General features: G+C 33.2%; 3 protein-coding genes across 3 annotated transcripts; 1 reads left to right on the top strand and 2 right to left on the bottom strand.

Moving 5' to 3' along the window:
• Positions 1-290: 290 nt before the first annotated feature.
• Positions 291-3,396, bottom strand: HELRODRAFT_82982 (hypothetical protein; the record flags this gene model as incomplete). The annotated part of the gene is made up of 8 exons (XM_009022963.1): positions 291-431; positions 859-954; positions 1,115-1,301; positions 1,521-1,726; positions 1,993-2,053; positions 2,380-2,516; positions 2,882-3,046; positions 3,283-3,396. The coding sequence occupies 8 exons, from the start codon at positions 3,394-3,396 to the stop codon at positions 291-293; spliced, it is 1,107 nt and encodes a 368-aa protein (XP_009021211.1).
• Positions 3,397-8,867: 5,471 nt separating this feature from the next.
• HELRODRAFT_175534 (hypothetical protein) lies at positions 8,868-11,379 on the bottom strand (the record flags this gene model as incomplete). Its single annotated transcript, XM_009022962.1, has 4 exons — positions 8,868-8,975; positions 9,401-9,562; positions 10,332-10,671; positions 10,925-11,379. 4 exons carry the CDS (start codon positions 11,377-11,379, stop codon positions 8,868-8,870), a joined length of 1,065 nt encoding a protein of 354 aa, XP_009021210.1.
• A 2,496-nt stretch (positions 11,380-13,875) lies between these two features.
• Positions 13,876-14,995, top strand: HELRODRAFT_122541 (hypothetical protein; the record flags this gene model as incomplete). Its single annotated transcript, XM_009022961.1, has 2 exons — positions 13,876-14,310; positions 14,459-14,995. Coding segments are annotated over 2 exons (972 nt in total), but the record flags the coding sequence as incomplete, so codon positions are not given.
• Positions 14,996-17,591: the final 2,596 nt, after the last annotated feature.

Raw genomic sequence — 17,591 nt, 5'->3', positions numbered from 1 at the left:
ATAAAATGTTAAATAAGCTTGTGAATTTTTGGTTAAAATAAGTTATTTAATAAAATAATAATCTTCACTTATATTATGTACACATTTTAAGCATTTTAAGCATTAACTCACAAAAAATCTATAAAAATATATTTAAATCGTCGTTATTTTGTAATAAACTATAGTACATTAAATCGTAACCATTTCGACCGTAATAAATTCACATTTAATCCCCGTAGCACTAATCGTATTTCAATTCCTTCTAAGAAAAACTCGTGAAATTTGTCGCAATTACGGAGAAAAAACCGGAATTACGACCCTCTAGGGTTGTTCGAGATATTCTTCTTAGCTTGACCGAGCTGTACTTGCTGTGCATTCGATCCAAACTGCATGGTACTTACGGTTTCGGAGAGATTCTCTATATCGGGACTTACCATGACGAACAAACAAGCCTTGGGAAGAAGTATTTTATTGTGAAAATTTTTGTGAAAATATTTTTTACTGATAACACCTAAGAATTGAGACTTGCTAATTATAAAATTTTTCGAGTGAGGTATTTTAAAAATATGTTTTGCAAATTGTTTAATTATCTTTTTTACAAAATTCATTCAAATAATTATTCCTGATAGATGTAGAATTATAACGTACTAATTAAAAATGTGTTTGAGTAGGATATTTTAAAAGTTATAAAAAAGTCGAATGTAGGCAAGTGTATAGAAAAAAGTTGGGGTCAGGGAGAACTATAAAAAGATGGATGTATGGAACATTATATCAAAGAAGAAGATGAATATAGGTAAATGATGAAAAATTGAAACAGTTGGATGTAGAAAAAATAGGAAAGGGTTGGATGTTGGAAAAAAGGTCACTTCTTTAACTGACCTTTGCATCTCCGCCTAATGACGGCTGCAATATATGGGTCAGTTTGCTGTTTCTGTAAGGCACGTGTAACTGACCTGTTTTCAGGGCTGTGAAGACCTATTTGAAGATATTTATGCAAATGTTTTCAGATCGCTCAATTAATCAAACATTCTAAATTACTTCTATGAAAAACAAAACGAACAAACCAAAAACACTATTTTAACGGTCATAGACAATGAAGTATTATTTACCAAATTTTTTTACAATTCTAAATTACCTGTCCGAGAGAGGACAAGGACTTATTGATAGCTGCGGCTTCGACCAACCTTTGCCCCGTGGCCTCCGTCTTGCTGACCCTCTCCGAGCCGGCAAGGTCACAGAGGGTCAGAGTCCCAGTAGAGCACGCCCCCGTTGTTTTGTCCTGCCCCTCCACTGTCACCATGAAAATTAAGTGGGATCGGGAACTGTGTGGCGTTCAGTTTTTTGGCTTGAGTTAGTTGGGTGTTGGTTTCTTCTCAATTTTTTGTTATAATGTTTTTTGGTTCGTTTGTTGATAATTAAAATCGATAATAAGATTAAATTGATCAATGATTTTAAAAAATATTTCTAACAAAGTTATCATCTCAATATTTCAGTCCCAATCGACAAATTTTCGATCAGCAAACCAAAACTTCAAAAAAAACCTCTGAGAGTTCATTTTGGTGGCGGCAACAGATCTATTCTTACTTCCAAGTTTCATAATTTGGTCGATATCCTGTAGAGACTTTACCTGCATCTCTATAAGGCCAGGCATTACAATTTTGGTTCCTTGCGCCCTGACCTCCAGGGGGTTCACGGTGTCACTGAGAAGGTCGTGGACGGTTTCGTTGTAGATTTCTATCATGGACGCCTGGGTTTTTTTAGTCGCCATTTTGTTTTTTGAGGCCATTTTGTTTTTTGCCGCCATTTTGTTTTTTTGTATGTTTTTTTGAAGAAATTTTTTCTATTAGTTTGTAGTTAGTATGATGATTCAAGATGTTTATTTATTTCCAGTATTCAATTTGCGATTTGAAATAATATAAAGTACGTATTGAATATTGAGAAAGTGGGTTTTAAAAGATATTTTCAATACAACTCTTAAAGGTTAAGACATAATTTTCAAATAAAAAACCTAACTTTTAGATTGTACGTGACATTTTCCCTTTGTTCGCACACGTTCAACAGCTCCTTAAGAGATCTTTACAAATATTTTATATTTCTATACTACAAGTATTCCATATCATTACGAATATTAAATAACTGGGCGTATCGATGACGTAGTGGTTAAGGTGTATGGTGCTGCTGTTGCAGTGACCTGGTTTGAATGCATAAAATGTGTGCGACGCGCGGATTCACTTGTATTCACATGTGTTTGTTTGTGTTTGTGTGTTGCTGATCCTCTGAAGATTAATTAGAAGAAAATTGTGGAAAAAATAAACAATTGAAAATGTTTTCAAAGACTAGCCAACTAATTTAATTAAATTATTAAACAGGCCATGCCATAGCAGGTTAATTAGGCAGTACCTGACATTAACACCGGGGTCATTAGCTGGACCCTGCATGGTGAACGTCTTCCCAGAGCCTGTCTGACCGTACGCTAATATGCACACGTTGTATCCGTCCACACAAGACATTATTACTGCTCTTGCATCTTCGTACACCTTCAGATTTTTTGGAAATGATAGTTATTGAACTGTAGAAATGTGCGCTATATAAATATTTTCGATTCGTTGATTAAGTATCTGCTTTTATTTTTAACGTGGCGAAGCTGTAAAGTGTCCGTCTCCTATGTAGCAGTAACCAGGATCGAATGCAAAGGTATCCAACGCTTGTTATACGCACATAAGCTGTATGTTTGTGAAAACATTTATATTCCATCTAACTTAAAAACTATTAATAATTATTAATTAATACATAATGAATGGAACGCCAAATGAGTTACAACGGCAAAGATGTAACATTCATGTAGCACTCTTGGCATAAATTAAAAAGTATAACCCCATATAAATGATACATAAAAACCCACCTCTTCCTGAGAAGACTTTGGAGAAAAAACCTTATCGAACGTGAATGGCTTCTTGCTGTTTGGCGCCAAAACTTCATTATCGCCCAGAAATTTGAGGCAGCACTGACTGCGGCTGTCGTAGCGACATCTGAGGAAGACTCGGATGTTTCCGCGAAGCTCTTGTAGCTGATTCAGTGTCGTCCAGTGTGACGTAATGTGTAAAAAGTGAAGATGATTTATATATGGCTTGGAGATTATGCAGTTGATACAATCTAGTTTTTGTGTACGATAGGATGTTCAATAAATATTTGATCCGTAAATAATTGTTTTTAAACTTTATGCAACTGCTGAGATCAAGATGAAGACACACACACACACACACGCACACACACACACATACAAACACACGCACACATACAAACCTCATTGTACAAAAGTTTTCTTTGCAGTGCCTCTCGTGTATACAAACTTTTCAACTCCTCAACTTCCTCACCGAGGTTTAAATCACACGCATATATCTTTTTCACGCCTTGCATTATCTTTTTTAAAAATTTAATTTAAAAAAAATTGTCTAAATATATATATATATATATATACATGCACTCCGAACACACACACACACACACACACACACACACACGCACTCGCATCCGAATTTACAAAGAAAATTAATATTCAGCAGGCTAAAATTAAAATTGTAACGGAGACAAACTTTGACATGTGTACATTTATGCATACATGCTTGCACACGGATACGTCGTTAACAGAAACATTCCATGATGAAAGAGCAAATGGTGTTTTTTACGGCACGCACACACACACACAAATTTCCACACGCACACACACGCACTCTCTCTCACACACACACACGTACAGACATACGTACATAGTTAAGCGAACCAGCCCAAGATGAAAGAGACAGATTGTATTCTTTATTGAGTTGATTGTGGTCCTTGTGCAGATTTTTAATCAACGAGTTTATGGCTTGGATAGATTTCTTCTCTACTTCGAATATGCCCTGCCAAGAAAGAACAGTTTTTATTAGATATATCTATTATTTATATAGCGTTATATTACAGTGTATCTACAATTTATATAGCGCTATCTTTTAAAATTATCATATAAAATTCTCCCAGTTTGCCAAAAACATCGTAAAAATATCCATTCGTGTAGATTTTAGACAGACCACATGCGGGCAGTTTAATAACAATAAAATCGAGTAATTAATGTAATAATAAAATTAATTATATGTTAATTATAACTAGATGTAACGATAAATTATAATAAATTATATTTCATAATTTCAACCTTTTTCATGGCAGCTGTTTTAGGTCTATTTTTTGTTAGTGCCTGACATTTGGCTTGTAGCGACGATTGCTCTGCGTCATAACTAGCTAACTGCTCTTTCAGTTTTTCCAGCTTCAATTTATTTATTTATACATGGTTTTATTATTGTTATTATTTAATAATACTAATAATAATCATTATTATTATTCGTGTTATCATCGATAGATATAGATTGTATTCTTAATTGAAGCATAAGTTTTGAGTTATATTAACATAATTAGCTCGTATTATAATATTTTAAAAGATCATACGAATAAGTAATCACAAATTTTTCCATTTTTATCTCACATTTCTTGTAAATTTCCTCATTAAACCCAAGATTTTTAAACAATAATTAGTCGAATTTCGACTGAGTTTGGCCACTAAAATACTCTCCGGTCGAAATTTATACACATAATTTGTTCTATTTCATCTTGGCCTTAGCAAAATTACCTTAACATTTTAATTAACTTCTGTTAATAATAACAAATGATTATTTCTTGTGACAACCTCATGTTCGCTCTTTTCCCTTGATAACTTTTCCTCTTTTAGGGCTTCAGCCTGCTTGTTAACTGTGTCATTCTACGAATGAAGAAAAATATGGATGTTTTGTATTTTATTGTGATTTGTTGTTGTTTTTATTTTTCTATATAGTTTTATAATAATAATAATAATAATAATAATAATAAGAGCAGTAACAAGATTAGTAGAAGTTAATTTTGCTTGACTGTGTACCAGTTCTTTGAGTTTTTCTTTCAGTTTCACGATGAGTTCGTCCTTTTCTTCAATGATATCCGAAGAGGAATTGGATCCGTGTGGGACGTACCAGAATCCTTATTATTATTATATCTATCAATTTATTCACCCATCCATTCATCCATTCATTCATTCATCCATTCATCCATTCATCAATCCATCCATTCATCATTCATTCATTATAATAATTATTTATAATTTAATGTAATTATTGAATATAGTTATAAAAATTATCAAAAAATTAAAAATTATTATTAAAAATTAAATTATCACCCACCCATATCTCCCCAAAGGAAAAATGTGGCGATGCATTGTTGCGGATCGTAGCTATGAACTCTCAGAGATGACAGGATATCATATTTGTCGTCCCAATCCGGCAGAGCTTCCTGGAAATTATGAAATTATTTCTAATTATTATTATGAAATTATGAAATAATTTTTAATTATATCATTCTAATTATTATTTATGCTATTATTATTATTACTACGATAATTGCCATTTTTATCAGTATATCAAATAAAGTACACACAAAAACAGACATACACACACACACGTACACACACACGCACTCACACGCACGCACACACGCACATACATATATATGTTTATAATTATTTTCCATGATTATTCATTGTATATGAAGGACTGCATCCTAACTCACAAGACTGAAAAAATATTTTACAGCACAATTTACACTGCCTCTTTTCTATCTTTCCTTCTAAATCATCAATAACTTAGGTATGGTTTTTTTTGACTATGTGTGGGATGAACTTATCACAAACTCAGATACATTCACAACTTAAAATTCATAAACTTGAGTATGCAAACATATAACAACTATATTTCTCTTTATAAGTTTTAATAAAACAGCAATGGCAATTTTAGAAGGCTATATCATTTACATGCTTCCCGATACAACATCAGGGTAAAAAAGAAGCTCTCCATCCTCATTCTATTATTATTCTTTTTACAAATTTGTGCTGTTTGACAACGATCGGACAAACGAACGAACGAACAAACAAACCGACGAACCAGTGAACGAAAGATCGATCAATGAAATGAAAAAACGAACGAACGAACAAACGAACGAACTAAGAAAGATACACACACACACACTGACAGACAAACGACCAAAGTCAGACATACTCACAGAAAAACCACACAAATATACAGACATTAATTTTGAATTTGATTACATACCCACAGAGAAAAAAGATTAAACAGACAGACAGACAGAAGAAGAAATTAGCAAAAACACGTCAATCCTTAAATCATGTTAACCTGTATCGGTTGCATTAGAGACTTGATGACCTCTGACCTCAATTCCCAGGACATTGGCATCTTAACCCACGTTCCACTGGATGAATCGTAGTATCTGTGCACATTTATTTTTTCCTGTCGGGTTGGAAAAAGATATAAACATAAACAACAACATAAACAACAATACACAAAGATACTACACTAAATCATAAACGACAATGGGCGAGCAATTAAACAACAAAACGAACTAAACAAAAATTAGCATAGACAGCAAAAACCATAAACCACAAAACAAAGATAATAAATTGACAGAATATAAACAATATAAACGATGAAAACAAGACATCATCAACAACAAAAACACTGACAACAAAACATAGACAACTAACCTCAAATATATACGTTTGAAATTTTCCTTTCGTTGGATGAATAAACGTACCCGACCTATCATCTTCATTCATTCCACCCATTCCTGATTCATTTCCGGTCTGATGACGTCATTATTAGCGTTAGTAGTATTAGTAGTAATAGTAGTAGTAGTAGTAGTAGTAGTAGTAGTCGTGGTAGTAGTGGCAGCAGCAGCAGCAGTAGTAGTAGTAGTAGTAGTATTAGTAGTTGTAAAAGTAGTAGTAGTAGAAGTGGTAGTAGTTAGTGGTATTCGTAGTTGTAGTGTTAACAGTAGTAAAATTAGTAGTTGTAGTAGTAGTAGTTGTTGTAGTAGTAGTAGTGGCAGTAGTTGCAGTAGTAGTACCTTGGGTTTTGAATCTTCAGTTACCAGTAGCCCTTCGCTATACAGCTTGCTCGGAAACGGATATTTATTCTAATAAAAAAAAAAAAAATTTATCTGTTTAATTATTTTTATTTAACAGTAATAATAATAACAATAACAATAATAATAATAACAATAACAATAATAATAATAATAATAATAATAATAATAATGACCAACCTGTGTCTTTGAATCCAGTATAAATCTTTCACCAGATTGGTACATGCAGCTGCAAACCTCGCCATTCTGATGGTAAAACGTCTCCCACATGATTTCGTCTGTATCCTGGTTTTGGCGGGAAAACGATAATTTAATATATTAATTATATCGAATATTTATAATATTATTTAAATTATAAATTTACATTTTTTTTGAAGTTCTCTCTCAAATATTTGCCAAAGGAACCAACAACACGCAATGTAAATCAGTTGGATTTCTTTGCACTTGAATCCGGCACTGTAACATTAGTGCCAGACACTTTAGCCACTTGGAAACAAACTGTCTTGCAAAAGATTTTTGGCTACGTCAAAATAAACCTCCGCGTTTAAACTTACATTAAACAATAAATTAAAATACATATGGTAACAGATCTGGCTGATTTAATTCGCAAATTAAATAAATAACTTGAATTTTGTATATGTGGTACTGATACACAAAACATCGTTGTACGAGTGTGTGTGTATGTGTATATATTATGTATGTGTGTGTGTGTATATGTATTATGTATGTGTGTGTGTGTATCTGGTACTGATACACAAAACATCGTTGTACGAGTGTGTGTGTGTGTGTGTGTGTGTATGTGTATATATTATGTATGTGTGTGTGTATGTATTATGTATGTGTGTGTGTATGTGTGTGTGTGTACCGGGTATTTGGGCACTTCAAACGCAACTGTTTTCTCTCTCTGCAATTTTCCAACGACTGTAGACCTATCGGCATCAAGGTTGTTATTATGACTATTATTATTATTATTATTACTGTTATTATTATTGTTGTTGTTGTTGTTTCTGGGAGTATTTGACCGATGATTCCTATCTCTAGCTTGGCTTGAGTTTGATAAAGATAGTCGTTGTGTTGATGGCACGTCATTATTATTGTTGTTGTTATTATTATTATTATTGTTAGTGTTATTATTATTGTTGTTGTTGTTGGGGTGAAGTGGGGTTTGAGGTAGGCGGGGCTTATTAGCGCTGGAGGAACTACCCATGTTTATTTAGTCTCTTTTTTTTTACCTATGTGTATCTCGACTATCTATCAACTATCTATGTATCTATTGACTATCTATCGAATATCTATGTATCTATCAACTATCTATGTATCTATCGACTATCTATATATCTATTAACTATCTATGTATCTTTTGACTATCTATCAACTATCTATGCATCTATTGACTATCTATGTATCTATCGACTATCTGTGATATGTATCTGTCAATGAAGAGGTAAAGCTGTTAGAAGAAAAGTTGACCATAATTTATATAATATTAAATAAATATAATATAATATTTATACAATATTAAATAAGTATGTATATTTTATTTTAAATATTTATTCAATAATTAGTTATATTTATTATTATAAATACTATTATAGCTTATTTATGTGCAAATAATAAAATATTTTAATGTGTTGAACTCTCTCATCTAAATGGCAGTTCTCTTGAAACAAATTACTTCTCACTACACACTACCAATCAGCCTTTATTTGGGAACTATACTGACACATACATACATACATATATTCATACATACATACATACATACATACATACATACATACATACATACATACATACATACATACATACATACATACATATATACATACATACATACATACATACATACATAAATACGAAACGAAACGAAACGAATTTTTATTTGCTTCTCAAAATTAATCTAAAAAAAGAGAAAAAAAGAATTCTCTCCCCTTTATATCAATAGGAAGAAGACAGGATGACCACAGTAGAGTTCTTTTCAGAAACTCATCGAGTGTGACCACCTTGACATAATTTTTAAAATGTTACAAGTTTTCAACAGAATTTAAACGTAATTTCAAAAACAAAAAATTTATGTTTTAAACTTAAGTAAATATTCTTTTAACTTTTTTTTTAAATTGTTTAACGAAATAAATTCAAAATTAAATCCACTGTTTAAAATTTCGTTCCAGATTCTCGGTCCCTTGCAATACACGTGAGAGAACAAAATATTCGTTTTCGATTTGTTAGAGACAAGATTATTTTGTTGCCGACATTGTTGTTTCATCTTGAAATAACTGTTAAATAAATCAGGTAATCGATTGGTTAACTGTTTATAAACAAAAATCATCAGAAAGTAAATGCTGAGTTTCGAGAAATTCAAGTTTCGCGTGCTGTTGAACAATGGTTGGCTGTGTTCAAATCGTTTGGATCTCGTTATCAATCTAACTGCTCTTTTGATTAATATTTCTATTGGTAAGGTTGATGTGTGGTACGATGAAGCCCATACAATGTTGCAGTAGTTTATTAACGGAATGCACAGGGAATTATACAGAAGATTCAAACAGTTTTTTGGCAAAATTGATTTTACTCTGTTTATCATTCTTATTGACTTTGAAAGTTTGGATGATACTTGTTTTATGTGATGTTTGAAGGAGAGTTTCTGATCGAGCAGCATGCCTAGAAGTTTTAAACACTTTGTTTCAACAATTGTGTTGTTACCTAGGATGATTTTATACGGCTCCTTGTAATTTAGATATTGTACGGGTCCAAAAACCATCATTTGGCTTTTTGAACTGTTAATTGAAAGTTTATTGGCTTCGAACCAAGAGATTATGTTTTTTAACTCTCTGTTTGTTTCCTCAGTAAGTTCTTTCATTGATCTGCCGCTGCTAAAAACATTCGTGTCATCAGCATAAATTACGTAGTCAAAAAATGCTGATGCAGCTGGAAGATCGTTTATGTACAATATAAATAACAAAGGACCTAGGATGCTTCCTTGAGGCACACCGTTGTTGTTTCCGAGCAGAATGGAAATTTCATCGTTCACATAGACAAACTGTTTTTTTTCTGTTAAGTAGCTACGAAACCAATGCAGTGATGTATTTCTAAAACCGTACTTTTCCAACTTGTTGAGCATGATGTCGTGGTTGATGCAATCAAATGCTTTCGACAGATCTTTTGCAAAAAAACTAGTCATTCGTCGGTGCATTAGTTTTTCAAGTATTTTTGAAAATGCTGGCAAGAGTGACATAGGGCGAAAATTTGATAAATCTGTTTTTCCTTTAATTTTTTCAATAGGAATTACCTTGGCGATTTTGAGACAGCTTGGAAATTTGCCCTATTCAAAATATAGATTTATCAAATATTCTAGAACAAACACAGTAGAATGTAGAGACGACAATTTTTGTTGGTATGTCATCGTAGCCACTTGATGTTTTTTGTTTCAAAGATTTTGTTGTTGCAATGATCTCATCAGCCGTTGCGTATCTACAAAAAAACGAGTTGGAAACAAATGTCTTGAAGTAATTCTTCCAGTGAGAATTCCGTGGAATGAGCTTCAGTAAATTCGGTGCTAATTGAACAAAATAGTTATTTAAAGCATTTGCTGGGTCAGGTATTTCAATTTCTTCATTTGTTAATTTTTGTATACTATCGGGTTTTATGTCTTTTCCGTTTTTTAACTCGTTCAGAGCAGTCCACGTTTTTTTGCTATCTCCTCTATATTTTTCAAAAAAATGATGATAATAATTTTTTTTTAAAGATTTATTTAGTTTATTACAAGTTATTTTAAGGCTTTTGAATTTATTTAAATTATTATTATTAGGAATCAAAAGAAACTTTTTGTAACTTTTATTTCTTTTTGTGATGAGATTTTTTAACTCAGAAGAGACCCAAGGTTTGTTTTCTATTGTTTTTATAATAGTATTTCGATTGGTAACTTGACAGCATTCATCCATACATACATACATACATTTGTCGGCTCTTCTCCAAGGCTTCAATCCCGGTTCTCAAGGAACCATCCGGCATTTCTGTGCATGATGGTAGGCGCCCGGATGGATGCACACTAATACCTTGGAGAGCCGGCAGATGTTTGGCGTGGGATGTTACGGTCCCTGGCACCCTCGCCGAACGATACGTAAACCTGACAAGTAAAGAATGCGGTTTGGCCGCGGCCAGGGCAGCGGACGAGAAAATGAAAAAATATGGGAACGCCTTCCCCTCGATGGAATTCTTGCCAATATGCATCGAGGTTCTTGGCCCGATGGACCCCAACACCCTTAAATTTCTTAAGGAAATATGCAAAATGATCAGCGTCAGATCAGGCGACAGCAGGGAACTGTTTTTAGCAACTAACCACATTTCGTGCTTGTTGCAGCGGTTCCTGCGTGTCTGTGTGCTTGAAAATATCCAGCTGAATGCCGACATGTGCAATTAACGACAAATCAAAGTGTTAATCCATTTGTTACTTGATGTTTGACGGTTCAGTGTCACTCATCATGTTTTGGTTTTAACATACATACATACATACATACATACATACATACATACATACATACATACATACATACATACATACATACATACATACATACATACATACATACATACATACATACATACATACATACATACATACATACATACATACATACATACATACATACATACATACATACATACATACATACATACATACATACATACATACATACATACATACATACATACATACATACATATATACATACATACATACATACATTACATACATACAAAATCGTCATTGTGTTTGTAAGGACGTTGCTAAGCATGTATCGGCAAAATTTTTATTCTGTTGTTTACCATGGAATGAGGGAAAAACTCTGTTTGTGTGGCAATTATGTGTGCAGGTATGTGTGTGTTAGTCTGCGTGTGTGCGCGTGTGTATATTATATTTTTGTGTGTGTGTGAATGTTTGTTTGTTTGTGTGTGTATGTGTGTGTGTGTTTCTAAGCACGCATGTCAAATTAGACACGCAATAGATTCTTGTATCTGTTAGAGGAATGGAGTGCCTTGTTGTACCTTTTTACGTCAGCAATGGCTTATGTGATCATGTGAATAATAATAATAATTGTGATAATAATAATAATATTAATAATTATGATAATAATAATAGTAATAATAATAATAATAATAATGTGTGTGTATTAAGGTTGAACCTATGACGTCAAATGGAAATACATTTTTCGGTGTCCAGAATATTTCAAAACAATCGACACTGCTCATCTCGTCTTCATGCGTTTTTGTAGTGTTATTGTTTCGCTATTTCTCCTGTCTTTGTTTGTTTGTTTGTCTGTCTGTCTGTCTGTCTGTCTGTTTGTTTGTTTTATTATTATTATTATTATTATTATTATTATTATTATTATTATTATTATTATTACACCTGTCTTCTTTCCTCTTAGTGTAATGATTGCAGAGGCGAGCCAGCAGAACCTGACTCCTATACAGTTAACCTATTTTGACCTCTAACCTTTGGGCATAGATAGTAACAACAACAACAACAACAATAATAATAATATAATAATAATGATAGAAACAACAAAAAAAAAACAGAAACAACAACGATTACAATATCAACAACAACAACAATAATAATAATAATATCGTAGCTGTCTCGAGTAAATCCAAGCCTGATTAACGACTCCGAGCAATTTACGACGACGACGATGATGATAATGATGACGACAAGATGATGATGATGATGACGATGATGAAAATGATGATAGTAGTGGTTATTAATTTCGCTATTGCATGCTTGCATACAAAGTGGCTACCCGAATTAATTTGATTGACAGATCGTGGGGATTGAAATTATTTTATTATTATAGTATTTGCATTTTTCAATTGTTCCTCGGCTAACGTGTTATAATTATTTATTATTATTATTATTATTCTTTATTATTATTATTATTTATTATTATTATTTAATATTACTATTATTGTTGTTTTTAGCGTCATAAGATAATGAAGATTGTGATGATGGTGATTGATGATAATAAAGGGTTTTTATTAGGATTATTTTGATACTAAACAACACAACAAACTCACACACACACAGACGCACAAACACACATACACAGACACGCACACAGACACACAGAGACACAAACACACACACACACACACACACATGCATCATAAATCTCCAAAAAAACCTAATTATGTAATTTATTGAAAATTCGAAGAAATTAAAACAGACCAACCTACCATATCTTTCAAACAAAATCTCGTGACAACAGTATCGTGATAATTTTCCAGAACTGCTAATGATAGTAATAAATAACTAATAATACTAGAGATACTGAGTGGTAATACTAGAATATTACATATAATATGTACATAATTACGTACTAAATCACAGACGCTTACGCGATCAGAAGATATATAAGCAGATATATAACAGGTAAAATAAAATAAATCTGATAAAAAAAATTTTTTTCAACATAAAACTTAAAGTTTAAAATGAAAATTCTCGAAACGACATCGGTAAGGTCTAATTCATCTCCCAGCTTAAACGATGTGACCGTGGTATCTTTTGATACCAGTCAACCGACCACCAGAGACAACCAACCTATAGACAAAAACATCGACGATGATTCAAATTCTAACGCTAAAAATTACACTACCATAGATTTAACTGACAATTCTAAAAATTTTATTACTGATTCGACAATTTTGAATGATTCTCCCGGCGTTCATATTCAAACGTCATCAAATGTTATCAGCCAAGCGACTGATTTTGATAAAGAAAAGCTTACAAAGCTAACAATGGAACTAAACGAAAAATCAACAACTAAGTTACTTCCCGCCAATTTAAGCAAAAATGTTTCAGTACCGATGGCTGAGAGAGGAAGGTTGATGGCTTATAAGCAGAATACAACACGTCTGGTTGAGAAATCAGGTGAGTCGAACATAACCTTGGTGAATGTGACCAAGCGTAGAAGGAAATTTATAATTGATTTCATGACGACGATCATGGAGTTGAAGTGGCGGTACCATGTTCTGTTCTTTTTTGTCAGTTTTGTACTCTCATGGGTGCTGTTTGGATTTGCTTGGTACTTGGTTGCCTGGATTAATAATGACCTTGATCCGAAGAAGACTGACCTGTGCGTTATAAACGTGCGGGATTTCCCGTCAGCTTTTATGTTCTCCATCGAGACTCAGGCCACCATTGGATATGGTTACCGTTACATCAACTCCAACTGCGGTTTCGGGGCCTTCCTCATCATGCTGCAGAGCTGCTTCGGCATCTTCATCACTTGCTTCACTACTGGCATCTTTTTCGGGAAGATTTCCAGGCCTAAACGCCGTTCACAAGTAGTTAAATAATTTTTTTTAAAAAAATTGTGAATTGTAGTTTCAAGTTTTAATTGTTCCAGTTGTGAAATGTTTTTTCTGAAATAACTTTATAAGACATATTAAATATTATTTTTAAAGTCTTTTAAGATACCGTGCAACATTTCAGACAATTATGTTCAGTAAGAACGCAGTCATCTGCAAGTTGGACGGGGGCTACAGCTTGCAGTTCAGGGTGGGTGACATGAGAAAAGCCCACATCATCGGGACCTCCATCAGAGCAATTTTGGTTAGGCAGAAGAAAACGGAGGAAAATGGGATTATTCCTCTGTGTCAGTTTCCTTTGGAGATTGAAACGGAGACGAGTAAGCAAGATAGTTTCTTATTTTTTATGTGGCCTGTGACGATTTCTCACAAAATTAATGAAAGCAGTCCCTTCTGGAAGATGTCGGCAGAGGATGTTTTGTTGAATCCCTTTGAGGTGGTAATCATCTTGGAAGGTACCGTCCCAACTAACGGGGCTCTCATCCAAGTTAGAACCTCCTACCTCTCCTCTGAAATCTGCTGGGGTCAGAAACTGACGCCCCTCATAACTGTGGAAACCTTCAAAGGTGATTGCGTCATTGACTATTCGAAATTTCACGAAACAACACCGATTACGATGTTGGAGTGCAGTGCAGCGGAACACAAGGCCAGAAAACAAATGGGGAGCTTGGACGACGAAACTGAAGACCTCAACTTTCTGAACAGCTTTAGCGCTCCTCCGGTTCGACTGCACGAGATGTCTCCGAAATTTTTGAAGGCCGTCGCAAACGGTTTGCTAGCGAAACAGACGACAACTCACAAAAAACCAAAAGCGAGAGGGAAAAATTTGCCAAAAAGTTATACTGGTTCTAATCAGCGTTCGAAACCGAACGTAGCTAGGAGTTCGTTTGGAGGGGAGCATAAAATTGGAGATGGGGGGGTAGGGGAGACGAGAGGTGGAGATGTTTCCGGAGATGAACAACACTCCACAGAAATCACTTACTGTTGATTCTCTTTTGTCAAACTGATTTCAGATTAAATGTTAAATAAATTAAATGAATGAAATAACCGATTGGGTTAATTAACTCTAATTCACTGAGAAGCAATTTTAAATTATGTAAATAGACTTAATCCGAGTTAATTAACTGATTCACTAATAAATATACTTAAATTAATTATGAAATTAATTTTTGTATTTTGTGAACATGCTTGTAATATATTATGTGTAATGTGAAAATAATAATAGAATTGACACGCAGTGCATTTTCCATTTCTACCTCCATTGAGATCTCCAGTTTAATTTGAAAACTTAAACGAAATTTAGTTTGAAAAAAAGTCAGGCTTTTTTGTTTGTATAATTTTATTTTTTAAAAATACGTTACAATTTCAATAAAGAGACACACACGCAAACACACGAAAAAACACACACACACAAACACATACGCACGTAAACACATACGCACGGCTTATTTTTCAAAGAGTTTTTTTTCTATTAAACTAAAGAAATATTTGAAAAAAGCTGAATAAAAACATATAAAACGTTACAAATTTTCCGATTTTCTTCTTTATATAATTTGATTAATTTTATAAAATCTCAGATAATCCGCTTTACATTATTCAAATTTCTCCAACAAACAGTGTAAAGACCAGCTATTTGAATATTGATGATTTGACGATTGTAATGTAAATGTTATATCATTAACAGTAGAATGTCTGTGGATGTATGTATCTATAAGTATGTGTGTGTGTATGTGTGTGTGTGCATGTGCGTGCGTGTGTGTGTGTGTGTAAATTATGGTATTCGGGTAAAATTAATGTACAGTTTATGGAAACTTCCATTAAACGATTCTCATTTTATTAAAATTGGAAATTGTTTTATGAAGTACAGAACGAAAGAATGAGTAAAAAAAATGAATAAATGATTGATTGATTGAATGAATGAATGGAGTGATCGAGTGGAGGAATGAATAAAAAAGAAAGAGAACAAAAGAGCTAGTTAGGCTCCAATAAAACGATCACATTAAACGCATTTAAATGTTTTAACATTGCATCAGTTCTAGTTCAATACGTCTGTGTAAGCATGGTTTGATTTCTGGACATAAATACACACATACACATACAGAAACCCACATACACACACATACATGAATATACACATACACACATAAATGAAAAACATACACACATACATGAATATACATATACACATACATACATGAATATACATACACACAAACACATACATAAAACTCACATACACACACATACATGAATATATATACACACATACATGAAAATACACATACATACATGAATATACATACACATACACACATACATAAATACATATACACACATACATACATGAATGTACATGCACACACACACATACATAAATGCAAAAAAACACACACACACAACACACACACACACACGTACAAAAGTCCGTTGTAATGTCGTACGCTAAAGAACAACAACAACAACAACAAAAGCAACAACAAAAAAGGCAACAACAACAACAGCAGCAGCGGTATAATTAGGTGTGATAATTATCAACTTCAAGACTTCAAAAGAAATGTAATAATGAGACCAAACGTGTTAACCATTAGGACGTTCTCGAACCTGATTGGACAGTTAAGCTGATGACGTGACCATCCGAGGATGATAATGATGATCCTGCGGTTATGATAATGATGATCCTGCGGTTATGATGATGATGATCTCGAGGTTATGATGATGATGATCTCGAGGTTATGATAATGATGATCTTGCCGTTACGATAACGATAATGATGACGACCTTATAATGTCTCGAATCGAGCGTGATTGGACAGTTACGTCTATGACGTAGACAGTCCGTCGTTATGATAATGATGATTTGTGGTTATGATAATAATGACTGATGATGTCTGTGATGGTGATGATGATGATGATGATAATGAAAAGTGATTGATTGATGTTTAGCCGATATGTATATATATATATATATATATATATAAACACACAAACACACACATACACAGAGATCACAGATATATAGGTACGTGTGAATAACTTGTTGTGTTAAAATTAAATGATTGAAGAATGATACTCTTATAACTCTTGGCTCTGATTGATCGGACAAAGGCCGACATACAACAGTGTACCATTTTTTGAATTAACATTTAAATTTCTAAGTGAATAAAAATATTATTGTATATTTCATGAAAAAAGATACAATTAATTGGCTACAATTAAAAGGATCAGATTGCTTAAACTTTTTTGTACAATTTATCATTA

This window comes from Helobdella robusta (genome assembly GCF_000326865.2).
Source record: "Helobdella robusta unplaced genomic scaffold HELROscaffold_34, whole genome shotgun sequence".
Lineage (NCBI taxonomy): Eukaryota > Metazoa > Annelida > Clitellata > Rhynchobdellida > Glossiphoniidae > Helobdella > Helobdella robusta.
The sequence above is the reverse complement of the archived record's forward strand: the minus strand, read 5'-3'. Positions and strand labels throughout refer to the sequence as shown.